The 26,186-nt window shown below is 57.0% G+C and overlaps 1 protein-coding gene across 1 annotated transcript; it reads right to left on the bottom strand.

The window, feature by feature from the left end:
• Nucleotides 1-131: 131 nt before the first annotated feature.
• On the bottom strand, nucleotides 132-22,925 carry C10H1orf167 (chromosome 10 C1orf167 homolog). The gene is given in 22 exon segments (XM_059137404.1): nucleotides 132-426; nucleotides 428-465; nucleotides 934-1,044; nucleotides 1,340-1,515; nucleotides 1,647-1,809; nucleotides 4,029-4,284; nucleotides 4,852-4,973; nucleotides 5,070-5,219; nucleotides 5,853-5,901; nucleotides 6,012-6,180; nucleotides 7,065-7,273; nucleotides 7,991-8,145; nucleotides 8,254-8,440; nucleotides 9,984-10,170; nucleotides 10,703-10,878; nucleotides 12,641-12,958; nucleotides 14,743-14,879; nucleotides 15,546-15,995; nucleotides 16,055-16,151; nucleotides 16,254-17,664; nucleotides 18,650-18,780; nucleotides 22,734-22,925. Coding segments are annotated over 21 exon segments (4,908 nt in total). The 5' UTR covers nucleotides 18,720-18,780; nucleotides 22,734-22,925; the 3' UTR covers nucleotides 132-149.
• Between the last annotated feature and the right edge of the window lie 3,261 nt (nucleotides 22,926-26,186).

Genomic DNA, 26,186 nt, shown 5'->3' with positions numbered 1-26,186 from the left:
GGTGTCCAAAGAGCAGCCTGATGGCAGAAGAGGCAGCCAGGGTCACGGGTGTACCCTCTTCATTCCCGTCCCGGGGTGGCTGGCTGAGGCAGAGGGGCAGCTCTTAGGGGACACTGAGCAAGAGAAGCAGCTGGGACTAAGGACGGTGTTTATTGTTTTTCAGAGCTCAGAGAGCCGGCTCCCGGGTCACCAGGCAGAGGGATGTCTGGTGGTTTGGGCCTGCACTGCCCTGATGGGTGGGGCGTTGTTCCTTCCTTAGGGAGGCTGGGCTCAGTGTTGTTTTCCTTTCCAAGGGAACAAGTCACAGCTGCAGCTGGGTCCCCTGCCCCACCATGCACACAGGTTCGAGCAGCTTCCAGCCTACTCCCGGGGTTCCTGATGCCTGCCGGGCTCAGGGCTATCAGACTGCTGGTAGCTCCTCTTCTGGCCCCTGGCTGCCAGGAGCTGGCGCCACTTCTCAAAGACCTGGAATTAGGAAGGAGGAAGGAAAGGCTATTTGGCTCCCTCCTGGGTCTGCTGTCTGTGCTAGGCTAACACCTGTGCCCAGTTCCTTCTCCCCACCGCCGCCGGGCGACACCCCCCCCCTTCCCTCCACCCCACCCAGCCACCCAGCCACCCAGCCAGCTCTAGCCCCAGGCCAAATGCACAGGCTCAGAACAGATCTGATTTGTGATCTCAGAAGCTACGCTCAGAGCGGGGTGGATAAGGGATGGGGCAGTCAGGGACCCATACCCAACGTGGGCTAATGTGAGTGGCAGACCTGCTGTGGCCAAGGCTCATGCCCACACCGAGTGGGTAGAACTGGGCTGAGCGCATGATCACCAGCTAAATGGGGACCCAAGCTGTGTTTTCTCTAATGGAACAGACACCTCTCCTGAAAATGGAGGGGCCCAGCTCCGAAGAGCTGCTGAGGGGTGGGAGCTACCCCCATACCTGGGAAAGGACCCGGCCGCTTTCTTGCTGCTGTAATCTCTGAGCCACCCACAGCTGCAGAGCCCGCCTCCGCCACACACGCCAGGCCTGCATCAGGTGCCACTGCCTCAGCTGTGGGAGTGGGGGGTAAGAGGGGCCCAGCCAGCCCCTGCTGCCCCCCTGCCCATCTGCCCCTCTGTTGCGTCTTTCCCTTACAGCTCTGCAGCACCACGGAGAAGGGGCTGTGACAATGCGGGTGTCCCCTAAGGTGCGTTTGCAGATCCTTGCACCTGGCCCCAAGCTTTCAGACTGTGGTCCGCACATAGACCAATATGCTTTGAGAGACTTCATTTCTAGGGGTTAGGGTTGAGGATGAGGGGAGCTGCGAGATCAGCTTGAGGCTGGGGAGAGGGTACCACCCACTCACCAGCCTCCGTGCCAGCTGCTCGGCTCCCTGAACATCTACCCAGTGTCTCCATGCTGCTGCCAGGCTCCGGGCCCGCTGGGAGCCGTGGAGCCGGGAAAGCAGTGCCTCCCGGTGCCAGCGCTGCAGGTATTTCCTCCTGGTGGGGAGAAGCCCTGGCGTGCACCCCGATAGCCAAGAGCATCAGGACCCCTTAATGACCAGGGAGAAGGGCAGAGCCCGGGATCCTCCAGGAGGGAGCAAGGAGGAGGGAGGGCCCAGCTCCCGCCCCCGCCCCCAGGGCCCCGCGCCCACGCCCCGCTGCCCTAACCCCAGCTGTCTTCTAGCCGCCTCGCCTTGGCCTTGGAGGGGTGGGGCCTCAGAGTAGCGATCGCTTCCTGGCCTCGGAGGCGGCCGGCCTGGGGCCTGGCCCGCGCCTGCAGGCCTTTGCCACCGGCGACGGAAGGCAAGGCAGAGGGGCCGCTCTCTGCTGTCTGGAAAGAAAAGGTTAACAAAATCTGTACCTAAAAAGGATTAGCCTCGTTGCTGGAAGCCGATTTCCAGGCCTGAGAGATGTCTGGGCCCAGGGACTTGTCTCCTTACTCTGAGCCCAGGAGACTTTTCTCGGCTTCCTCTGTCCCCCGTGGTTGTGGTGCTGGCTTAGGCCGGTTAGTGTCCCGTAGCCGTGGGCCTGAGGAACAGCCAGAGAGGATAACCTGAACCCAATGGGCTTGGACCCCCTGCATCCCAGGCAACGTGGCAGGGTCCTTCCTGCCCTGCCCTGCAGAGAAGCAGGGCCTCCTCCTTCTGTGTGGCCCCGAGGCTCCCAGAGGAGGCAGGGAAGACACCTGCCTGTAGCAGGGCCATCAGCACACACCCCTGCTGCCTCCCCTGTCCTCAAAGCACGGCCAGGGTTGGAAGCAGAGGGGCGGATCCATCATGTACACCGCCTGGTGAGGGCTCAGCTGTGCCAGTGCAGTCCGTCCCCACTTGGGTTTTACAAAGCGAGATTACCTGCCTGACTCCGGAGCCCAAGCCCAGCTACGGCTCTGCTACAGACCAGGGACTCTCAGAGGGCCTCTGTTGCATGGGGAGGCCTAATATCAGCTTGTGCCACCCGGGGAAGGCTGCCTGGGGGCATGTGTTCCTGTGACAGGGATTGGGGATGGAGCCAAGCACTGTTATTCTCCCCGGCATTTACTTTTGGTTTTAGTACGCCTCTTTTTCTCCATCGGCACAGGGGATCCAGACTGCCTTTGCTGATAAGAATGGAATGTTCAGGGCATCTGAGTGGCTCAGTGGGTTAAAGCCTCTGCCTTCGGCTCGGGTCATGATCTCAGGGTCCTGGGATTGAGCCCCACGTAGGGCTCTCTGCTCAGCGGGGAGCCTGCTTCCCCCTCTCTCTCTGCCTGCCTCTCTGCCTACTTGTGATCTCTGTCTGTCAAATCTTAAAATAAAAAAATATGGAATGTTAATATTTTTAAGCAGACCAAAAGTAAAATTGGCTTGTGACACAGATCTAGAAATAAAATGTCGAGTCCCCAGAAGCTGCTGTTGCCACCGCCCCCTGTGCGCGTGAATATACGGGTTCTGCAAATAACCAAAGCGAGGCCCTTTCAATTCCGTTTTAAAAAACAATGTAGGGGCACCTGGGTGGCTCGGTCGGTTCAGTGTCTGACTCTTGATTTTGGCTCAGGTTATGATCTCAGGGTGGTGAGATGGAGCCCTGCCTCAGGCTCCGTGCTCAGTGTGGAATCTGCTTGATATTCTCGGTCCCTCTGCCCCTCCCCCTGCTTGCACTCACACGCGTGTACTCTCTTTCTCTAAATAGGATCTTTTAGAAAAAAACAATTTAATCTTTTTTTCTAAGAACCTTTCTAGAATCTATTACATGCTTCCTGACATTCTGAAACAAAACTCTGGATGATTCCTGTACATCTTTAGGAACCTATGTGGCCTGCCAGTAACTGGGGCTGTGTGTCCTCCAAGGACATCCCTAGACTGCCATGTGGTGTCCACATTCTTGTGCCTGGCTTCCATTGCAGCCTCTTCAGTCCTGTTTGCCATTAGGCTCTTGTCACCATTTGCAGGTGTCAGAACTAAATGCCTCCTTTTTTCTTTTTCTTTTAAAGGTTTTCTTTTCTTTTTAAATACTCTGCACACCCAACATGGGGCTTGAACTCACAACCCTGAGATCGAGAGTCCCATGCTCCACCGACTAAGCCAGCCAGGCGCCCCAGAACTAAGTGCTTCGGGTCTGGAGAGGGACCGGTGGTTGTCTTTGAGTGGAGGGAGTTATGAAAGAAACATTCCCTTTATATCTCCTGATTGTCCTGTAGTGAGCAGGTTTATTTTTTCCAATAAAGAATAAAAGGGACTTGACAAACAGTTGCTCCTATCCCCATGTACCCGACCCTAGGCTGCACCAGGATACATAGGAGTTCAAGTGTTTGTCTCCCTAACAGACTGTGACCACAGCATTTGTCTTTGTGGCGGACCTGTGCTGGGCTGGCACTTAGTAGGTGCTCAGTAAATGTTTGCTGATGGACCCAAAGATGGCAGGCTTCCAGAGCCGGGAGGTGGTTCTAGAACGTGGTAGGGGTCCTGTCCCTACCAGTGGGTCCCCTGGATAAGCGTCCAGCCACGCTTGCCACCATGGGCTGAAGTAAGCTGATTCTGAAGCCACTGGCCCACCCCACCTAGGCCGGCTCACCTGCTTCCACAGGGCTGGAGCTGGGGTCAGCGCTAGAAGGCGCCCTCTGCTGGCCACCCTGGGCCACTGCCTGAGGTCAACAGCATGGGCCTCCCGGGCCTTCCCCTGTGGTTCCATCCGCATACTGAGCAGCGCTGCCTGCCACTGGGCCCAGTGGGTCCACAGGAGGCGTCTGGACCCAGCCTGCTGGAACTGGGTGATGGCGGCTCGCTGGTCACGGGCCCTGGCTGCTGACTGGGCCCAGGCCTCTAGGATCCTGGGACACAGGGAGGAGCCCACATGTGTGTGAAGCAGAAGGTAAACCCTTCCCAGCCAGTGCTGTGCTGGATCCTCCCCTCATCCCTCTTCTGGGGAAATTGGGTTAAAAGAGGCCCAGAGAGCAGCAGAACATCACACCCCAGGGACAGAGAGCGGCAGTCTTGCTGTCTTCGCCTTGCTCTCCCTCACAAGAGCACTGTTTAATGAGCACCTGCCGTGTTTCGGAGCCCTGAGCCCAGTGCTCCCACGCATCCCCTAAGGCGGGCCTGTTATCCTTCTCTGTCCTTCAAAGACTTGCTCAGAGAGGGGTTGCTCTGCTGGAAAGTGCGGGTCTGGACTTGGACCCCAGGACGAGCTGCAATCGCCTTTTCCTCTGACCCCAACCTCCCGAGCCCCATCGCCAGCCACCACATACCCTCTACCTCTGCCAATAGCAAGCCCAAGGCCTCAGAAACGGACTCAGCTGGACGCACTGTGTGGGGCTGCCCGCAGGCCACGGGCACCCACCTGTTACTCAGCTTCTGGGCAGCACAGGCTCTGCTGACCCGGCATAGGCAGGACTCACCCACCCACTAGGTCTGGCACAGGGCCACTCTCTCTTCTGCCCGCCAGCAGGCCTCGCAGCACCGGCCCAGAGCCGCTCGTCATGCTATGAAGGCCTGCTGGGCCCAGGCCCTGCTCGGCTGCCTGTGCACCCGGCCCCCCCGGCACGTGGCTTCTGCAGTGGGCCACAGAGGCCCAGGCCACACGCCACTCCTGTGCCCAGGACTTGGCTGCTCAGGCATCCTGTCACGTAGCAAATGTGGCCCCCACAGCCTTTCTCGGGCCATCCTGAGAGGCTCCCATGGCTGGGACCACCCCTGTGTCTCTTTCAATTCCACGCCAGGCCTGGAAACGGCTGAAAAACAGGAGCAGAGGGAGGGGCCCAGCTGGCTCTCGGAGTCAAAAAGTCCCATTTATTCCAAATCGCATCCACAAATCCCCCCACTAAGTGGCCTAGGTAATACGTGGTTTTGCATACACGACCCTGTGCCTTCAGCACGTAGACACGATTGTGTAATGGGTCCAAGTGCCAGCTTTGGTCCAGGGCCTCCATACGCAGACGGACTCAAGAGGGCAGGTGTCCCCTAGAGGTCATGGGTACCTAGCAGGTATGGGGGAGCAGTGAGGTCTGGTCGCCCCTCACAAGCCCACCCGGGGGCAGAAGGCCGGTGAGGGGAGCATAGTGTCCACTGTTCATGTCTGAAAGTTTGGTATCGGCCACTGAGCCATCAACGGCCAGCCGCCCGTGTGGGGACACTGTGAGCATCTGCGCATTTGTAGCTGAACGGTGGGAGCAAGCATCACCTGTTCCCACTGCTTCTAACTATGCATGAGCGAGCGCTATACATTTTACTGGAACATCTCTATTTTCAGGAAGAGTTCACTCATTTGGAAACTGTACAGAGCAGAACTTCCCTGTGCTCAACAAGACACGGACGTGATGTTGGGACACACGTAATGGTGGGTGTTGGAGGCAGGGACTTCCCCCGCCCTTCCTGTGTCCCCTCAAACCAAAGGACTGACCTGGCTGGGAGTTGGAGACTTGGGGCTCATCAGGGCATCGGGTGGGCACCTCTCGAACAAAGCAGGTAAAGGAGTCAATGGTCACAGGTCTATGGCTCCCCCGTTAGGTCCCCTGGGCTTTATCTCTGTTTTTTCCGGAGTGGGGATAACCTCTCTCACCCTCCTAGCCCCAGACCCACCCACCTGTGAAGTAGACGCCGCTCTGGGGAGGGCCCTGGGCGTCTCTGACGAGCTGCCGCCTGCCGCCAGTCCTGGAACACGGACCCCCTCAAGGCCCGGAGATGGACCTGCACCCACGTCTGGTACCTGGCATGCAGGGACTGCTGCCCTGTGACCCGAGAGAGGCGGAGATGCCCCCGGGCCTTCATCCCAGCCGCGCCCCTCAGCCCCGGGTAACTGTGGGCCCCTCCTCGGACGGCCCTCTGCACGTGACCCAAGCAGGGACAGAGGAGGTCCGCCTAACCATCTGGGTTTAAGTGCTTGGGTTCCAAGTGTCCTGTGATGAACAGGCCAACCCGGCTCACTGTTTTTCATTTCTTGGAAACGTTTAGGGATCAGGACAATTCACGTAAAAATCTGGATTTCCAGCTTTTCCTTGAAAATGAGGTCAGCATAATTGGACAACGATTGGGCTGGAGAAGCAGCTGTCCTCAGTGGACAGGACAGGAACTTTCCAGAACAACCAGGTCCCCACCCACCAGCTCCCTGATATATGTGTTGGTGAAGTGGGAAGCCTCGGAAACGGCCCCCAGTGCTCCCCACCTCCAGTGCTGGGCTCTGAGGACACCAGCACTGGGTGCTCAGGCCCGTGACTCCTGAGGGCCAGGTGAGCATAATGAGGACGAGGGTGAAGAAGATGGCGGTGAGGACGACACCTACTAGGAACTGAGCTCTGAGCCAACAGTGGGGGGTGGTGTCCTAGACTCCCCAGAATCAGCCTCTGGGGAGGGTGTTGCTGTGATCCCCATTTTACGGATGAGTAAGCTGAGGCTTGCAGAGGTTGTGCAGCTCGTGTAAGGTCCACACAGCTGGGGAATGGGCGGGCAATGTCCAAGCCCCTGGTTCTGCTCTGCCTCCCCCCACCGCCGTCCTGGGCATGCTCCATGAGAGTCCCATTCCTGGACTCTGCAGGAGGGCACAAAACCCTGGGTCTCCCTGATGGACCTGGCCCTTCCCTCCCCTTCGGTGAGCCGGCACTAGACCCCAACTTACTCTGCCAGCAGGAGTGCCAATGGTGCAGGGCCCCTCGGACCTGTGTGCGGTCCCGTGCCCGAACCCACTGCTCCACTTCGCGCCCCTGTGCCAGCCGCCGCCGCCACAAGCCCAGCGCGGCCCTGCAGCTCCGGTCCCGGGCCCAGGCAACCGCCAGCTCTCTCTGGGCCCCTTGGGCTGTGGCCCAGTGGCTCCAGCTGAGGAGAGCGCTAGGAAAGGTGGGGAGGGGAGTGTCCACTCTGAGGATGGTCACTGCTGCCCTGCCCTGGGCTCTCCCAGCCACCCCCTCCCTCAGGAGCTTGGAGGGGGGACTTTTCTCCCTGTTTCCATCATGGGGGAGCGTGGCTTGCTGGGGACTGGACTGCTCAAATGCTACTCCGAGTGTTATAACAACAGGTTAGGGAGGAGATGGGATCACGGACCCCAAGTCCTGAGTTCAGCCACTAGCGATCAACACTGTTATGAACTGAGTGCTTACTCTGTGCCAGGCCCTGGGCTCAGGGATTACGTGCCCCTACCTTATTGATGCCCACTGGAGTGACTACTGTTATTATCCCCATACAAACGGGGAGATGGAGACACAGAGAGGTTAAGCAACTTGCCCAAGATCACAGAGCTAGGGAGGGGCAAAGCTGGGATTAGAACCCAGGTGGACCCAAGCACTGTGCAGCAGATAAATGAATGAATGAGCCACAGCTTCAAAGTCTCTGGGAGAAATGACTGGCGGGTTGGGAGGGCAGGAGAAGTCCAGAGGACCTAAATCTGGGTACCAACGGATTGGAGCGTGGGGTGGGAGCCCTCTGGAAGGCAGACCCCAAAGGGATGTGGGAGTAATGGGAGTCAGAGTAATGGGAAGGGGACTAGGTACAGGATGTCCACAGAGCGGTGAGCGGCGTGGCTCACCCACCATGGGGAGGGATCCCTACCGCCTCTGAAGGGTAGACTGGTGCCACCTCGCTGCACCCCGGGACTGCTGAACCCACGCCTGCCAGGACAGAAGGCACTGTGCCCTCTGCCGCTGCCCAGATGCCCACAGAAGGCTCAGTGGGAGGTTCTCCAAGAAGGCGGGGGTCCTGGAAGCCTGGGGAAGGAGGAAAGGAGTATTGGGTCCTCAGGCCCTGCCCTGTCTCCACTGTCTCCTCACACCTGCCCCCTCCACCCCAGCCCATTCCCACCCCCTGCCCCTCACCTTCTCTAGTGAGCTTCGGGGTGAGCTGCCGTCCAGCAGCGGCTCCCCTCCCGGGATGCTGCCCAGGAGCTCCGGGGCCAAGGTGGTCCTGGCACTGTCTGACGGGGTGCTTGGACCCCACACCCTCAAATGCCACCCCCTCAGGATACGCCGAATCACCTGCCGCCTCTTGTCCTGGAGGAAGGAGCTATAGGAAGGGGCAGGTGAATCTCTGGGCCCCAGCCTCACCCCCAGGCTGATGGGGCTGCCAAGCAGGTGCTGCCCCCAGCCAGGTCTCTGCCAGAACTGGTCTGGAAGGGGCCACCCGTGCCCAACGCCAGGCTAGAGCATCACCTTGCAAGCCAGCCACATAGGAGACTACGTGGGGGGCTCCAAGACGTACTCATGCCCATTGGGGTCCCACCCCCCGGAGATTCTGACTTAGCAGTCCTGACTTTTCCAGGGCTCCCAGAGTGACTCTCACGAGCAGCTAAGGCTGAGGCCACTGCTTTCTACACCTGTATCAGCTCGCGATCCTTGCCACACTCCTGATGGGACTCGGAGCTGGGCCCCAGACCCAAGGACCCCGGACTCAGAGGACCACGCGTATAGCCACATCAGTACTTCTGCCTCTGTTCACTTATGTAGATAGGGAAACTGAGGCCTGGTGGAAGGCCATTTCCCCAAACTTCAAATAGCAGAAGACGGGGGATCCAGAAGCTTATTTTAGAGCACAGGACAGCCCCAGCTCTGTCGGAAGGAGATATTGACTGTTCCCTGGTGCCCAAAGGCTAGAGGATGGACTATAGGACTATAGGAGAAGGAGAGCTACATTCTGAGGGATCACGGTGAATTGAGTTCCCTCGGAATTCTAGGGACTTCAAAGAGACAGAGGGTCCAAGTGGACCAAGTGGGTGTGGGACGATGGATACTTGGCATGTCCTTTGTCTTCTTTAAGAGTTTATTTATTTGAGAGAGAGAGAGAGAGAGAGAGAGAGCGAGCGAGCGCATGAATGGGGGGAGGGGCAGAGGGAGAAGCAGGCTCCCCAATGAGCAGGAAGCCTGACCTGGGGCTTGATCTCAGGACCCGAGGATCATGCCCTGAGCCGAAGGCAAACACTTAACTGACTGAGCCACCCAGGCATCCCACTATGGGGCTTTCAACTTATCCCTGCAACCGCTGGCTTACATTCTGCTTGACATTCCACCAGGGCAGCAGGCCCTCCTGATCCCCATCACCCCCTCCCCCGCAGCCACAAGGGTCCCAGCACTTGTAGAAAAGCAACAGCGACCCAAAGAGTTGCTCCTAACTCACAGTATGATTTCAAGCAAGTTGCTCGGCCTTCTCAGCCTCAGTTTCTCTAGCTCTGTAATGAGGCAGACGGGGGACGGGGGACCATGCCTCCAACCTGCCAGACCCCAGCAATGCAGGCACGGTTTCTGCCACCAGGGGGCTCCCACCCATCCTGGAGAAGAGCAAGCAAGCTCCTGTGTTTGCAGACTCTTGTGTTAACAAGCATTTGTGTCCCCAGCTAACCCATGGCTCCCACAGCTCGCTCTCTGCTCAGGCACTGTCTCCAGGCCCCTGGGCCACCTCCCGGTATCACAGCATTCTGGGCCCGGGGACGGGGGGGTGCCCTCTGCAAGAGCCTGGGGAAGAGCAGGACCTGGCCCATCCCCCATGGGGCACTCCCCAACTCCATTCACATGCCCCCCCCCCAACCCTGGGTCACAGGCTTGCAGACACCTACTCAGCTTTCTGGCGCTGGGACAGCCGTGTCCTCCAGAGCAGCAGCACCCGGTGCAGGGCCAATCTCTCGCAGGCTTCCTGCAGGGAGCCCCCGCCTGGCTCCAGGGGCAGCCCCTGGGCCCGAGCCAGGACCCCCAGGCCCTGGGCTGTGGCCCCTCCGGGCGCCGAGCTGCAGAGGGCCGTGTTCCCTAAGGACCCGTCAAAGGATGAATCAGCTGCATCCGCAGTAACCTCCTTCCATCCAAAGCCCTTGGTGGGACCCATGGCAGCCTCAGCCCACCTCACCCCTCCTTAGGATCTCCCCTCCCAGGCACTGCCCCCACCCACTGCCTCCAAATCCTCCCCTCCAAGACACCGCAGAGACCCCATCTTCCCCTATCAGATTCTGGGGGAGGGAAACCAGGGCTGTGAATGATCTCCCAGATGAGGAGCTTCTGAGAGCAGCGACCACATCCCCTCCTAGCGGAAGATGGACCAAAGTCTCTTGCCTAGAGCCGCTCATGACCCGGAGTGAGGATGGGGCCCAGCCAAGGCCTGCCTGCTCTGGGGACCCCTCCTGGACCCTCCTGGGCTGTCAGACCGCACCCCCCAGAATGCTCCGGGTACCACCACCCCCCATCACAAGATGCCATCAGTTCCCCTGGGGCCCAGCACAGAAGGAGCTTAGGTGACAATGTCGGAGGGAAAGGGAGCCCCTCGGTTTGCCCCTTGCTCGCTCACCCGCCTTCTGGCGGCAGAGGGACAGCTGGGTCACCTTCGCTCCATCTGACGTCCGGAGCTGTTTCATCCACATCCACTGTTGCAGACATAACCTCAGGGTCCCTGCCCGGCGGCGGGCCAGGCGGTCCCGGTACCGGGCGGCTCTTAGCATGAACTTCTGCCAGGCCCCAAAGCACCTGGGGAGCCAAGAGAAGGTGCTAGTACTCGTAGTCATGACGGCAGCGACAGCCACCTGCCCTGTGCCACTGCTGAGGCCGGGGACAAGCCCCTTCACACTCTGAACCTGTTCAGACCACCACGCCGTCACCCCTGGGTGCCCGGCAGCCTCAGCAGCCTCCTATCTGACCTCCCGCATCCACTCGGGGCCCCTCCAGGCAGTGGCGACTCCGTGGCCAGAGTGATCTTTTCCCAAGCTCAAATGCCGTCATCTTACTCCTCTGCTGAAAACCTCCAGCGCCACCCCCGCCTCATGCCCCCTGCCTTGAGCTTAGGACAGAATGTCAGCTCCTCAACACCACCTACAAGGTCATGCATAATCTGGCCCCCCGGCATGCCTTTCCATCATCACCTTAAACCCTCCCTGTCCCTTAGGCTCCCCACCTTGGGCTACCAAGGTGTCCTTTGAGTTTCCGACACTCCCCTGTCACGGGCCTTCGCCTGCACCGTCCCCTTGCCCAGAGCTCTCCTGCTGGCTCTCCCGCAACAGGCCAAGCATTCACCCTCACATCTCCATGAGACTGTGGTCAAGCTCAAAGTTCTCCTAGGAAACGGCACTGGTTGGGGAGGAGGGCACCTAGGTGGCTCAGAGCGTGAAACATCTGCCTTGGGCTCGGGTCGTGATCCCGGGGCCACACGTGGGGCTCTCTGCTCGGCCGGGAGCCTGCTCCTCCCTCTCGCTCTGTGCTCTCCCTCCTTCCCTCTCTCTCTCGAATAAATAAAAATAAAATCTTTAAAAAAAGAGAGAAAAAACTTCACGGGGGAATGCAGTTGGCAGGAATCAGACCCAGGGAAACTCTACTCAACCAGCAGCCTGGTTTCCTCCACAGATAAATTGCAAAGAAAAACAAAAACTCAAAAAACTAGAAGGGACCCCAGAGCTCAAAAAGACCTTAAAGGTTTATCCCCCAACTTTAACATAAGGACTTTATTTGGATCCCGGTTCAAAAAAGCTCTAACAGAATGTGTACCTGTAAAACAGTGGGGAATGTAAAGTCTGACCAGATGTTTTTTTTGGCATTAAGCAATTAATGTTCACTTTTAAGCGTGATCATGGCACGGGGGTTATGTCGTTGAAAAGAGTCCCTATCTTTTAGAGACGCTACGGAAGTATTTACAGGTGACACGGTATGATGTGTGTGTGTGGGGGAAGCTGCTTTAAAATAACGTAGGAGGAGCAATTGGGGTATGGATGAAACAGGGCTTTCAGGAGGTGCTTTTCTTTTTCTTTCTCTTTTTAAAATATTTTATTGGTTTATTTTTTAAAGAGAAAGAGAGCATGAGCAGGAGGGGCAGAGGGAGGGGGAGAGAGAGAAGCTCCTGGGGACTCCACGCTGAGCCCAACACGGAGCCCGACCCCAGGACCCTGAGACCGTGACCTGAGCTGAAACCAAGGACCAGACACGCAATCCACTGCCCCACCTGGGCGTCCCCAGGAGGTGATTTTCTTGAAGCTGGGTGATGGGCACACTGGGGGTTAGTATCTATTTTCTTTTCTTTCGTGTAAGATGTAAATGTCACATCGTAAAAAATTAACACAGGAAAAACCCTTTTATGGGACTGTGTTCCTTCCCCTCGCGACACTTTAACTTAGGGCGCACTCAATGTGATGGCTTCCTGGAGAGGGGCTGGGGGCGGCCGGCACCGAGCTCTGCTGAGGACCAAACCTCTCTGCCTTGAGGAAGGGGGGCCCCACTCCCACCTTCTTCCGCTCCTCCCTACCTGCCGAGCCGGGCTCTCCGCTGCTCAGGGTCCGGAGAGGCTCCCCTGAGTGCACATGTCACAGGAGAGCATGGGGCTAGGGGCGGCCTCCCCATCCTCTGAGTCCTCAGTGCGACCTGGGAGACCTCTCCCTGGAGCCCCCTCTCCTGCCAGGCCCATTCCTTCGGATGGAACCACAAGAGGAAGACTGAAGAGCGAGGAGAGAGAGTAGGGAGGACCAGGACAGGAGGAGGCTCTGTCGTGCCCTGTCTCTGGGCGTCCGTGTTCCCCGTGAGTGAGTGATGTCTGAGGGACCCTCCAGTTCGAACACTCAAGCTTCTGCAGGGCCTGAATTAGCCTCAAGGGGACACGAAGACAGGATGTGTGCCTCTCGTACTGTGTGCCCTTGAGCTGGTCACTTAACTTCCCTGTGCCTCACTTTCCCCAACCGTACACTGGGCACAAAGCCTTGCCCAGGTCCCTGGACGCTCAAATGAGATCGTGTCTGGGAAGCTGTCCAAGGAGATGCTCCATAAACATTCATTCGTGCAGTAGCCGCAGCCCTGCCCAGTTTGGGTGCTTGGGACCAGCCCCAATCCCTCTCCCCTGTTTCCCTGGGGCCTGTGGGGGCCCACAGCTCACCAGCCAGTTGTTGTAAGACCTGCAGCATCTGCTCTACCCCATCGCCTCCAGCTGGTCTCGGCCAGGCTCCTGCCTCCTCCCCCGGACTCCCTGGACTGCAAGTGAAGTTGCCCAGAGAGAGGAAGCAATGACACGGGTTGGGCTGAGGGAGAGCGACAGTCCCAGCCTGGCCACCTGGCCGCCACCCACCACGGCATGGGCACAGGTGCGATGAGCTGCCCCTCCCCCACCCCATTCTCTCCATGTCATCCCTAATTATGGAAGCAACTTGGGGGGAGGTTCTGCCTTTGTTTCATTCTCTCTTTTTTTTTTTTTCCTTAAGATTTTAAAAATGTATTTGATAGAGAGCGAGCACAAGTCGGGGGAGCAGCAGGCAGAGGGAAAGGGAGAAGCAGGCTCCTCGAAGAGCGGGGAGCCTGATGCAGGGCTCGATCCCAGGACCCTGGGATCCCAACCTGAGTCCAAAGCAGAGGCTTTAACCTACTGAGTCACACAGGCGCGCCCCCTCCTGTTTGGATTCTTTTTTTTTTTTTTTTTTTTTAAAGATTTTATTTATTTGTCAGAGAGAGAGAGAGTGAAAGCGAGCACAGGCAGACAGAGTGGAAGGCAGAGGCAGAGGGAGAAGCAGGCTCCCTGCGGAGCAAGGAGCCCGATGTGGGACTCGATCCCAGGACGCTGGGATCATGACCTGAGCCGAAGGCAGCTGCTTAACCAACTGAGCCACCCAGGCGTCCCACCTGTTTGGATTCTTACCGCAAACATGTATTCAAACAATAGGCATTTGAATAATTATTTTAAACACGTTTGTTTCATTTACAAGGAGGAACAAAACCCTAACTTTGCAGTAGCGGGCGACTGAGGGAATGGAGAAGAAATGGCCAGCTTGAATTTCACTAAGCACTATCTGTTTATCTCAGCATGTTTTTTGGGTGAACTATTTATTGATTCTCACTTTGAGCAGTGGTAAAATACACAATACATCAAACTTACCGTCTTAACCATCTCTAAGTGCGCGGTTCGGTGGTGCTCAGTAATTGTGCGACATTTCACTGTTTTTCCTTCTGTATCGTTTCGTGTGCACGAAAAATACCCGACACACCACTTTTTAGCCTTTCCCCCCATCTAACATAGCACAACCATTGATCCTCGTCACTAAAACTTCCATGCAAATACCAGGAAACTGCTTCTAGGAAGGGGCACCCGTGGGGAAGGGGGGTGAAAGGTTCAGATAACTCTCTGGGGTGTTTTTTCGAATCAAGCACGTGTTACTGTTACGATCAGAAATAATGCCAGTAAGAGGCAGGTGTGAATAATGCAGCCGTGGACATATTTTTGCACAAATCTTTGTCCACTTCATCCTCATTCTCTTGTGGGGGGAGCCGGGAGGGGGTTGGGCACGGAGACAGGAAGCGGGGGAGGGGAGGCCACTCGAACTGCCCAGGCCACACTGACCAATGCGCCACAGGGTAGTCCAGAACTACCTGCTTCTCCTGATGGGATCTGCCACTGGCTCCCTTCCTGAGGGGCCTTGGCCTTGTCCTGCCCCAGAGGGTGGGGGTCCTGGCCCAGTCTGGACGTGGGGCTGCCCCTGCTTCTGCTGTAGAGTCCGGGTTCTCCACTGGGGAAGAGAGAGGGAAAGAAGGATGTCAGCGGCAGCCTCAAACCCCAAGAGGAAGCACCTGGATGGGGTATGGGGACAGATGTGTCTGACCGCAGAGCCCTCGGTCTTAACCTGCAGACTGCCCAGCCCCTTTGGGAGTAAATGAATGAATGGAGAGGAGCCTAAGATGCAGTGCCTTCCTTGAGAGGCAACTCCTGAAGCTGGGCCCTCCCAAAGCACCCCCTTTCCCAAGGAGGGAAGAACACAGACGTGTCTTCCCAGTCCTGGCTAGCTAACCAGTAGTAAAAGAGCAACCACCCATACGGCGGAGCGCTTGCTATGTGCTAAGTAGGGTTCTAAGTCCTTTCTCTGTATTAATTTAATCTCACAACAACCCTGAGAGGTAAGTACTATTGTTTTCATCCCCTTTTGGAGCGAAAGAAACTAAGGCACAGAGAGGTTAAGCAACCTGCCCAAAGTCACACAGCAAGAAATTGTGGAACCAAGAAAGTAGTGGAGGCAGGGTGTGATCTCAAGCAGAGCTGGTGCAGGTGTCTGGGTGGCACTCCACCTGCTCTCCCGCAGATCACTCAGGAGGTGCAGGAAAGGTGCCCAGGGGAACGCCCTCCCCCGACATACGAGCCTTTCATCACCGCCCCATGGCCCAACAAGGAGGCCCCTGACCTTCTGGAAGCTCTGGGCCAGCAGGGCCTGAGTGTGTCGCTGCCACGCCACCTCCAGCTGGGCCTCCCGGAGTCTTGGAGCCCGGCGAAGCGCCCACAGGCCTCTGCACAGCAGCTGCCGGCGGCCCAGGGCCACCGCTGCAGCCTCCGCCCGGCGTTTCTGCACCAAGTGCCACCACGCTCTGAAACATCTGGAGAGCCACTGCCAGCTGGGGCCGGAACGGGGCTGATCAGGGGGGTGGTCCCCACAAAGCAGCTGGGGACCGCACCTCACCCAGGGCACCTGCCCAGCCCTGATGCCCCATGCTGCGGCAGGAAGACCAGCTACGGGCTGGAACAACACCCTCTGTTGGTGGCCAGCCCAGGAAGTCCCGGCCAGGAAAGCTCCCAGAGCCGCAGAGTGCCTCCTGGATGGCCAAGAGTGCCAGGCAGCCTTAGAAGTTACAGACTCCTAGCAGCAGCAACAGCAGTCCCCATGTCCCGGTCCCTGGGGCCAGGGAGGGCCCTTACATTCCCCAGCAGGGGCAGTGGGAAGGGAGTCCCCTCCCCTGGAAGTCCCGCAAGGACCTGCCGCCAGGGCTTGACCTCCATCAGAGGCTCGTCTCCCCTGGCCCAGGCAAATGGGGGAGCAGGTCTCCCAGGAGGGTGGCCAGCCCCCACCCCCCATCCCATGGCCTCACCGGGCTGTCTCGGGCTCCAGGCTCAGCACGTTTCGGGCTTTTTTCTTGGAAAGCCAAAAGACATGACACAGTTCTCAGGCTGAGGAGCGAGCAGGACAGGACACACCCTCTGCCAAGCCTGCCTGCCCAACAGGGTAGTGGCAGCGAACTGGCCATGAGAGTTCCCGGGAGGAGCCCTCCAGGGGTCCCCCAGTTCCCATGCCCAGCCTCCTCTGGCCTCCACCTGCCCGATGATCCTTGCTGGGGCTGCGTCCAGTGGGCAAGAAGCTGCCCTCTCTTCCTCCTCGTGGACCTGCTCCTGCGGAGTCACCTCTCCTCCTTCCCGCCTGGGTGGGACACCCCAGGCAGCCCCGGAGCCGGAGCCGGCTAAAGAGCAGAGTCTGGCCTCCTCGCTGCCTGCACCTCGAGGGAGCCGGGGCGCTCCCCTCTGCCCGCTGCCGTTTGTCGGCCCCGGGGAGAAGTTCTCTCCTTGCCTCAGGGGCTTGGCATGAAGGATGCCCTGCTTAGGGTCAAGGAAATCCCCAGTTAGGATCCCCAGCATGGTCTTCAGGGACGCAGGTGTTCTGCTTGCCCGAGAGTCTGAGAGGGCAGCCTGGGTCCCCTGTGTCTCTGGGAAATGCGCAGTTTCCCCGAGACCTGGTAGGTAGGTGCTCCTTCCTCCCATCCCGGGAAGCACAGGTTGGCTGGGCGGGGTGTGGGCGGGGAGTACCTGGCCATTGCTGGGTTCCTGGCACACCTGGCACCTGAGACGGTTGACTGCGCGCTCCAGGTGTCGCACGGAGGCCAGCAGCTGGCGGACGGCGATTTGGGATGGGGTCCGAGCCTGGCTCTGGACAGGTACGGTCAGGTCTTTCAGGGTGAGGGGTTTCCCTCTGAGCCTAGAGGGCCAGCTCCCCAGGCCACACCAGAGTTTGGAGCCTGGCCGTGTGTGTCCACTGAAAGGACCAAAGCCTGCGTCAGGCTGGACATCTGGGCCGGAGGTGTCTGTGGCCAGCAGCTGGGACCGTCTCAGGCTGGACCATGGGCAAGCCAGGGATCCTCGGGGGCGAGGCCTTCCCTGAGGAGTCAGGTGGGGCCAGAGGCGGTGGCTGATGGGACTTCTGCTCTGAGCCGAGCTGGTCCCCCTCATGCTCAGGTTACTCTGCTGGATGGCGAACTCTCTTGTCCTTCCCCGGGGAGTGCCGGCGGGGGGCTGCAGGTTACTCTGCTGTTGCAAGCTTGTGTTCATCAGCTGGCCAGCTGTGCCCTTCAGGACGGGGCTCAGGCCGGGGCTCCGTTGTCCAGCCAGGTTGGTCTGGACTCGGCAAGGCTCCTGGCACAGCACGGCCCCCGGGGAGGGGGTGATGGCAGGCCCTCCCCTATGGGCCTGGCTCGCGCGCACCCACTGGCCATGGTCACTGCCCAGGCCAACATCTCGGCTCTTCAGGCATCTCCGCTGCTCTAAAGAGAAGAGAGACAGTCGTGCCCTGGGGAGGAGCTGGTGGTCAGGGCTCAGGTGGGTTGGGGGTGCTGGTCGGAGACAGGGCCCCAGGTGGGGGGCTCAGGACTCCCCCAGTGGACCGAGGGGTGGTCTGCCTCGGTGCCTGGCTGCAAGGAGCAGGGCTGGGGTCCAGGCAGGGAGGAAGGGAGAGGGAAGCGTGGGGACAGCAATGAGCTGTCGAGGGCACTCCAGGTGAGAGATGACAGGGCTGGGATCCGGGGTGGCAGGGATGGAGGAGGGAATTTGGGGACAGATTTGGATCTGCTGTGGAGGCTCAGAATGGGGGCGGGAGGGAGCACGTGAAGGGAAGAGAAGAGTCAAGATGACTGATTTCTGGCTTGGGCAGAGGTGATGGGGGACAACCCTGGGGGTTAGAACAAGACCCAACAACACATCCAACAGCTGCGAGGGAGCGGCTCTGGGGGACTCGGGGTGGGGCGTAGTCTCCCCGGTCCCCAAGGAGACAGTGGGAGACTAGGCTTCCTGGGGGCTGCCTGGGAGGACCCAGCATCTGGAGTGGGCCAGAAGACTTGCACCTTTGAGGACAGGAACTAAAGCTCAGGGAGGTTCGGCCACTCGCCCCAGGGTCACACAGCTAGAACTTGGAGAAAGTGGCATGTGAATCAGAATCTGAATTTCCTCGGGGTCAGCTTCTGTCCTTGGCTGGACCAGCTCTGTCGCCTTCTTGAAGCCCTAAGAGCCTGAGCCATTACCCCAGCACAGACCACCCTGGGAGTTGGTTGGGGGGGGGGTCCTTTCTCAGCCAGGGGTCCCAGCCAGGCCCACTCCTGGTCCGCTCAGCCCCAGGCTGGGAAGACTTTGTCCTGGCCCTGCTGTCCTGGTCCAGCTGGAATTAGGGAGGCATGGGGCTGGCCTGAAGGGAAGGGAGCTGTGGGCCAATAGCTGCTCCTGCCACACCCAACCCAGACCCATTAAACGTCTTGCCTGGCCTCAGGGGCACCGCGGGCCTGGGGGGCACATTCTCCTTGTGGCTAGCGTCAGGTCTCAGCTCCATAGGCTCCAGGGCAAAGCAAGGCGACAGAGTCCTTGGTCCACACCACAGCCAGTGGTCTGACCTGTTTGATGAGATGGGTTCTGAAGGGCAAGGGCAGGATGCCTGGTCCCTGCCAGGCCACAGCCCAGCCCTGGTCCACCCTCACCCTTCGCCAGCACCCCTGGTTGCCCTGGGGCCCAACCCCAGCTGTCCTGGTCAGACCACACCAGATGCTTTCTTTCCTTTGAAAATGTCTCGTGTCCTCCAGCACCTGCGCCTTCTAACGCTGACCACAGACCTCTCTCTATGGCCCCTGCTTCCCAGGCAGCCCTCTCAGGTGTGGGCTCTCTCAGACCACTGGGCCGGGAGAGGGGGCCCTCTTTGCTTCCTGCTGCCGCTTCCCGCCTCCTCCTCTCTCCAGAACACTCCAGTCCGAAGCTCCAGGCAGGCCCTGAAACCAGTCCAGGCCCTGTCCCCTCGTAACTTTCAGCACTGGCTCACTGTTGCAGTCTCCAACACACACCACGGTTCTTGGCGATCTCACCATCCACACAGCCGACACCTCCCACTCTTGGTGTGCAGAGTCCTCGATCTCTCCTTTCCCACCATCCTGCCCTCTGTCCCATCTCAACCACCTGCTCCTATGCGGCCCCCAGACTCGGTCACCCTAAATAACTGCACCCACTCCATAATTTCAGGTCCAGAGCCCACCCCCACCCTCTAGCACCCGATGCAGTGGTCTTTCCCCCATCAGAACCCATCCTCTGGCCCTGCCGACCTCCGTCAGTCCCTCGCTGCTTTGCCGTCTCACGCCTCCTTCCACGGTTTAACCACGCGGCGTATAAGCACCCTTGGCACACCCTCCCCCTGGCCCCACACCCCTCCTCTCTCTGCTCAACACTCATCAGTACTTTTCGCCTACTGCTGCACGGACCACCTCCCTCCAAATGACCACCTTCCATCCCAAGTCAGGGCACGGTTGTGGGAGACTCACACCCTAGTCCCCCCCCCCCCGCCCCGATGCCAAGTCACACTTTCTCCTCTGTCCTCAAACCCCTGCCACCACACCCCTGCCACCTCCCCGCCCCCCACCCCTTCCAGCAGCCTTTGCTTTCTGCTGCAGTCAGAAAATAGGGTGATCGGAAGAGAAATGTTTTGTGTTCCTTTGCCAGCCAGCTTCCGGGCCATAGCCTCCTAGACCTTCCCCCATCTCGTGTGGTCCCATTCCCAGCCTGACAGTCCCCTGCCCTCTGGGGGCCATCCCGTCTTGCCTCCCCAAGGACAGCGCCCAGGGCCACCACTGGCCTCCCAGGTGCTGTTCTGTGAATCAGGAAAAGCACCCATGACCCCCAGAGTCCCACAGCAGACTCAGGCCTGAACTCGGGGGGCGAGCTTGGGCAGTGGGACACTGGCTTCGGTGTCCTTGCTCCAGAAGCCACCCCCCCCAAGCTTCCCCCTTTTATACTGAATCATCCCTACAAGCACTTAAGGACTTAATCATTGCCATGATTAGCTATGTACTTCTATGTGCTATGTACTTCTTCTAGCTTTAAAAAAACAAAGCGAAGCAACCAGAAACCATCCCCCATCCTCCTTCCTGAGCCTCCAGGCTCCAGGCCACCTCTCCCACTCTCACCACACCCAAATCCCAATCCCTCTCCCATCTCCACCTCTGCCGACCTCCCTGCCATGGGCTCCCCCAACCCCCACCCGCCCAAAGCTGCTTTCTTCCAGCTGATCCCCGAGATGCCACGCCCCTGGCCAGCCCGCAGCCCTGGGCCTTCTGGAGGCAGAAGCCGCAGAGGATGGGGCTCACTCACTCGACCCCGTGGGAGCCCTGGCCTCCCTGACTCCAGGATGCCCTCTTCTCAGGTGTGGAGCCAAACTAAAATGGAGACACCTATGTCAAGGCCGAATGGAGATGGCCAACGCAGGTGCATAAAGGACACTTAACCTAACCTTACAGGAATTACAGTCCTTCTCACAAATCAGCCAAGGACACCAGCCAATTCCTGACCACCAAAGTCTGTTCGTGCTCTCTCTGGACTTCCTTGTTCCCTTGGGAGTCCCTTGAATCCAAGTAAGAAAGACCATTAGCTCTAGACCAATCAGTTCTAAAAACCAAATAACTTATGCATTTATCCCATTAAAAACCCCTTACTCTGTGCACCGTCGGAACTCAACGCTTCTGTAGCCTTGAGTTTCCTGGCTCGCAGGGAGAGAACCGTGCCATGACTCGGTCTTTCTGCTTGGTTTTATTCAGTGTGCAGAGTTTGGATTTTGATTGAGTTTCCTTCCCTCACTCCTGCCTGCCGCCTCCTTCCCATTCACCTCTTTTGATTCCTCCTCTTCTGAGCTCGTGCCCTCAAGTTCCAAGACCAGGGAGCCTGTCTCTTATGTAAGTCAAGTTCTCTCAGAACCCAGCTATCTCTAGTGATTTATGGCTCATCTGCTTTCTTGATATGATGGCAGAGTAGTTGCAACAGAGACCTTATGGTTATCAAAGCTGAAACCAATGGGGTGCCTGGGTGGCTCAGTGGGTTAAAGCCTCTGCCTTCCGCTCAGGTCATGATCTCAGGGTCCTGGGGTCGAGCCTCACGTCGGGCTCTCTGCTCAGTGGGGAGCCTGCTTCCCAACCCCCCGCCTGCCTCTCTGCCTACTTGTGATCTTTGTTTATCAAATAAATAAAATCTTAAAAAAAAAAAAAAAAAAGCCTAAACCATTTATTCTCTGTCCTTTAAGAACATTTGCTGACCCCCTGTCTTGCATTATCGGCCCCTCCCTCATTAACTTACTGACCTCACCCCTTGTCCCTCTTGCTCTCTCTGCTCCAAACACACCAGCTCCCCGCTGTTCTTCAAAAATGCTGTGTGTGTCCCTGCCTCAGGGCCTTTGCACCTGCTGTTTCCTCTGCCTGGAACTTTCTTCCTCTCCCCTTCAAGGCCAGCCTTAACCATGGCAGTGAGCCCTTCCCTGACCATTCTCCCCTGACTGTAGTGGGTCCCTGATGAGGACAACAAAAGCCAGAGAAATGTAGCTTAAATCACATCTCCTTACAGCCCACAGCCATTGCTGAAATCCCGAGACAGGCAGAGCGTGACCTTCCTCAAGGAACTCATGGTTGCCCTCACGTTGATGTTTTACTAGACACGAAAACCAGCCTTATCTTGACAACGGCCAGACCTCCAAGGTCCTGTAGAACCTGCTCTCAGCACACAAAAATTCCTGAGGAACTCACATGATCTCTAGCCCCACCCCTTCCTCCATAGACTTAAAAGTCTAGAATCCGTGACTCCTCACAATCCTGGTGCAGCATTTTCTGCCCATGAGTCCTGTCCCCCTGCTTTAAGAAAACCTTTTCTACACTGAAGACTTCTCAAGAATTCTTTCTGGACTGTTCCATCAAGAACCCCACAGCAGATCCCAGCGTCCCACTCTGTCCTTTCTTTCCCCTGCCTCCGTTTTCTCCATGACTTGCCACCACCTAACGGAGAAAAGAAAGTCCAGTTCGCTCCCCTCCCTCCAGGGAGCCACGAGCCAGTCTTTTCTTCCCCTTCAGTATTTGCTGCAGGTGGACTCACACCTGGCCCATGAAGCGGTTCTACACTATGCAAAAGAGCGCGGGGACCATGGCAAAGGGCATGCGGCCTTTAGCGCACACCCTGTCAAATCGACACCGCAGCCCTAGGCATTAGGTCGCTTGTTCTAGAGATGGGGAAGCTGGAGCTTATAGGGGCTACGGGTCTAGCCCACGGCCGCAGCGGGTCAGGGGCTGCAGAGGGGCCAGGGGTGGAAGGGGGACTAACGCCGAAGCACATGCTCAGAACCAGGACACCGCCCCCGCCCCCCCCACCCAACGCTTTCCAAAAAAGCCTAGAGACAGCTCAACCCTCAGGTTGGAGTACCCACCCCGAGCCTGGGCGCGTCTGTCCATCCATGTGCTCCTCACCTCTCCCACCTCTGTCCGCCCCCTGGAACGCCCCCCGCCCCATCCCTGCCCAATGAAGGACATCAGAGCGTCCCTCCGCTTTCTACCCAAAGAACCGGCGGTCACTTTTCCTGGCCTCCTGGGCCCGTCCTCGGGCGCCTGTCCTGCTTCTCCCCGTCGGGCTTGAACTTGGAGGGGACCTCCGGCGAGGGCTAACGAACGACCCAGGCGGGTAGGGTTGGGGGGATGGCAGGGAACGCGCCGCCCAGCGCCCGCGGAGCCTGGAGGGACACGCGGTGGCTCCAGGAGTCCCGAGGGCGGCCACCGGGGGGGCCGCCGCGTGGGCTGCAGGGCGCGGGCGGGGCATCCACCCGAGCGCGCGTCCTCCGCGAGGGCCCAGGTCCTGGCGCGCCTCCAGTTGCGAGGCACGTGGCCTTGTGCAAGCTTCTTGCACGTGCAGGATAGGCGACACGGCTGGGTGTCGGGTCCCCCTGAAACCCCCTCCCGTGGGGCGTGCTGGGCCCAGTCACAGCGCCCTCTAGGCTGTTCACACCTGCCAAGCCTTTGCCCACGCTGTTCCCCATGGATCCCTGCCAAGCCTTTCTGCCCTCTGTCCAGTCTGTAAGCTTTTCCCTTTGCAAACCGGGAGAGGAAAGAGCAATTGACCTGGGGTCAGAAGACCTGTGATCGCCAGCCTTTCTGGGGCTGTGTGCCTCACCAAGACCCTAACCTCTCTGACCCTCAGGCTTTTCATCTGCAAAGGGGAGGCTGTAACACTTCCTCTACTATCTCACTGGTTGCTGTGAACCTTTAACAAATCAATGCCCAAGAACTTTTTAAAAGTCTAAAGCAATTCTTGAAGGAGGGGGTAATTATTACTTCCTCCCTGAATCTGCATAGCTAACATCACCTCCTAAATCTGGGGGATTGAACCTTTTGTTATTTAGATCTTGTGCTCAGAGTTGATGCCTTAAAGGCAAGTTGGTCAGATACAATTTAGTTACACCAGCTCCCTTAGCCGTTTTGACTTTTTTATTTTTTAAAGATTTTTTTTTTTTTTTTAATTTTTAAGATTTTATTTTTATTTATTTATTTATTTGTCAGAGAGGAGGGAGTGGAGAACACAAGCAGGCAGAGAGGCAGGCAGAGAGGCAGGCAGAGAGAGAGGAGGAAGCAGGTTCCCCGCGAAGCAAAGAGCCCGATGTGGGACTCGATTCCAGGACCCTGGGATCACAACCTGAGCCGAAGGCAGCGGCCCAACCAACTGAGCCACCCAGGTGTCCCTTAAGATTTATTTTTAAGAAAACTCCACCCCTAGTGTGGCGCTCGAACTCAGGCTGCAGAAATCGAGAATCAGGTGCTCCACTGACCAAGCCAGCCAGGTGCCCCTGCATGGTTTAACTTTTTTTTTTTTTAAAGATTTTATTTATTTATTTGACAGAGAGATCACAAGCAGGCAGAGAGGCAGGCAGAGAGAGAGAGAGGGGATAGCAGGCTCCCTGCTGAGCAGAGAGCCCAATACGGGGCTCAATCCCAGGACTCTGGGATCATGACCTGAGCCGAAGGCAGAGGCTTTAATCCACTGAGCCACCCAGGCACCCCTGGTTTAACTTTTTTCACTCTTGCACTCTCAGCCTTCCTGAGTCTGTCTATTTTACATGTGTCTTTTATAAACACAATAGTGATGAGGGAGCAGGAGGCTGGCTGAGAACAGAGCAGGGGCTGGCACCTTGCACCCCCTCTCCACCCACTCCCCTTGGTAATATGTGTGACATTTCACAGGCACCCCTGACTGCCCTAAAAGAAGAGCAAATGGTTATCTTGCAGAGATCACAGTCCTGCAAGGCACCACCATTTTGCACCAAAGATGTCTTAAGAATTCTTTCTTTAGTCATCAGCTCCGAACCTCACCCCACCAAACATGACTTAGGTTCTGGAACTTCATCAATAGGGCTGGAAGATTTTAGAAAATCATTGACAAAGGTATGATCATGACGTGGATATATAAAACCCATCTTATTTTTGTGTTTGCCAATGGTCCAAATTCACGTTTCTTTCTTCTCTTTTCTTGGCTTTTTAAGAAGTGATCAAATAACAACAACAAAAGAGTTGATCAAGTCTTTCTCCCTGGCCAACACTGTCTTGGAAATGACCCATTCTATTTCTATTCTTTCAGTGGTTCTCCAAGACATTAAATTGGCAAAGTCTAAAGTTAATGCAGTGTTTACCCGCCTTTCAGGCAGAAAGGGACTCTGTAATACTTTGTGCCTGGCCAGGCCCTCCTGAAATGCACCAGCATTGTTTTGAACACTAAACCATATGTTTAGTGTTCCCTTTGTATATATCAGATCTTCTTTATGGAAAAATGTCCTCCTGCCACAAGAAGGTTCTTTAGATGTTTCTGTATTAAAGGTCTGTTGGTGATAAAATCTGTTGTCATTTCTCTGAATAGGCCTTTGTTTTCTTCATTCCTTCTTTTTTTGTTTGTTTAAAGATTTTACTTACTTATTTGTCAGAGAGACACAGCGAGGGTGGGAACACAAGCAGGGGGAAGTGGGAGAGGGAGAAGCAGGCTCCCCACTCGGTGGGGAGTCAGATGTGGGGATCCTGACCTGAGCCAAAGGCAGATGCTTAAGGACCAGGTCACCAGGTGCCCCTATTTCCTTCATTCCTGAGAGAGAACTCATTGTACACAATTGTGGGCTGATGGTTGTCTTCCACATGACTTTGAAGATATCATTCCCCTGGTCTCTGGCTCCTTTTGTTGCTGGTGAGACATCAGTAGCCAGTGTTAATTGGCATTTCTTTTAGGACAACATCATTTCTACCAGCTTGCTTTGGGAATTTTTTAATTTTTATTTTTAAATTAGCTTTTTAAAGTAATCTCTACTGTCCAACATGGGGCTTGAACTCCAGACTTTGAGACTGAAAGTAACATGCTCTACTGACTGAGCTAGCCGGGAGCCCCCGCTTTGGGGATCCTAGTGTTCATCTCTGGTGTTCTGCACCATTCATTTTATATCTGCTTTGTATTTTAAGATTTTATTACTGACTTATTTGTCAGAGAGAGCGTGAGAGACAACACAGACAGGGGAAGCGGCAGAGGGAGAAGCAGACTCCCTGCTGAGTAAGGAACCCAACGGGGGACTCAATCCTAGGGCCCCAGGATCGTGACCTGAGTCGAAGGCTGATGCTTAACCGACTGAGCCACCTGGGTATCCCTGTTTCTGTATTTGTTATAAAGTATTGCTCTGTCCTGGAACTGTGCCAGGTAAGCAATGCTGAACAAAGTGCTGAGATGAGAACTAGAAATGTGGATGTCTTCTGTTTGGGAAAATTCCCTGCCATTATTCTTTTGAACATTGCCTCTCTCCCAGGGGCTCCTTCAGAACTCCCACAGAGTTATGTTGGAACTTCTCATGCTATCCCTTGTTTCTTAACCTCTCTTCTGTAAGGCTTTATACGTGAGATAAACATGACACCAGGTGAGGTAGACACAAGGCAAGATTTATTAAAGGCACTCTCTGGCGAAGTTTCAGGGCTCAGGAGAAGGGGAGCCA

This window comes from Mustela lutreola, chromosome 10, assembly GCF_030435805.1.
Source record: "Mustela lutreola isolate mMusLut2 chromosome 10, mMusLut2.pri, whole genome shotgun sequence".
NCBI classification, from domain to species: Eukaryota; Metazoa; Chordata; class Mammalia; order Carnivora; family Mustelidae; genus Mustela; species Mustela lutreola.
Note: the sequence above shows the minus strand (reverse complement) of the source record. Positions and strands in the feature narration are given on the sequence as shown.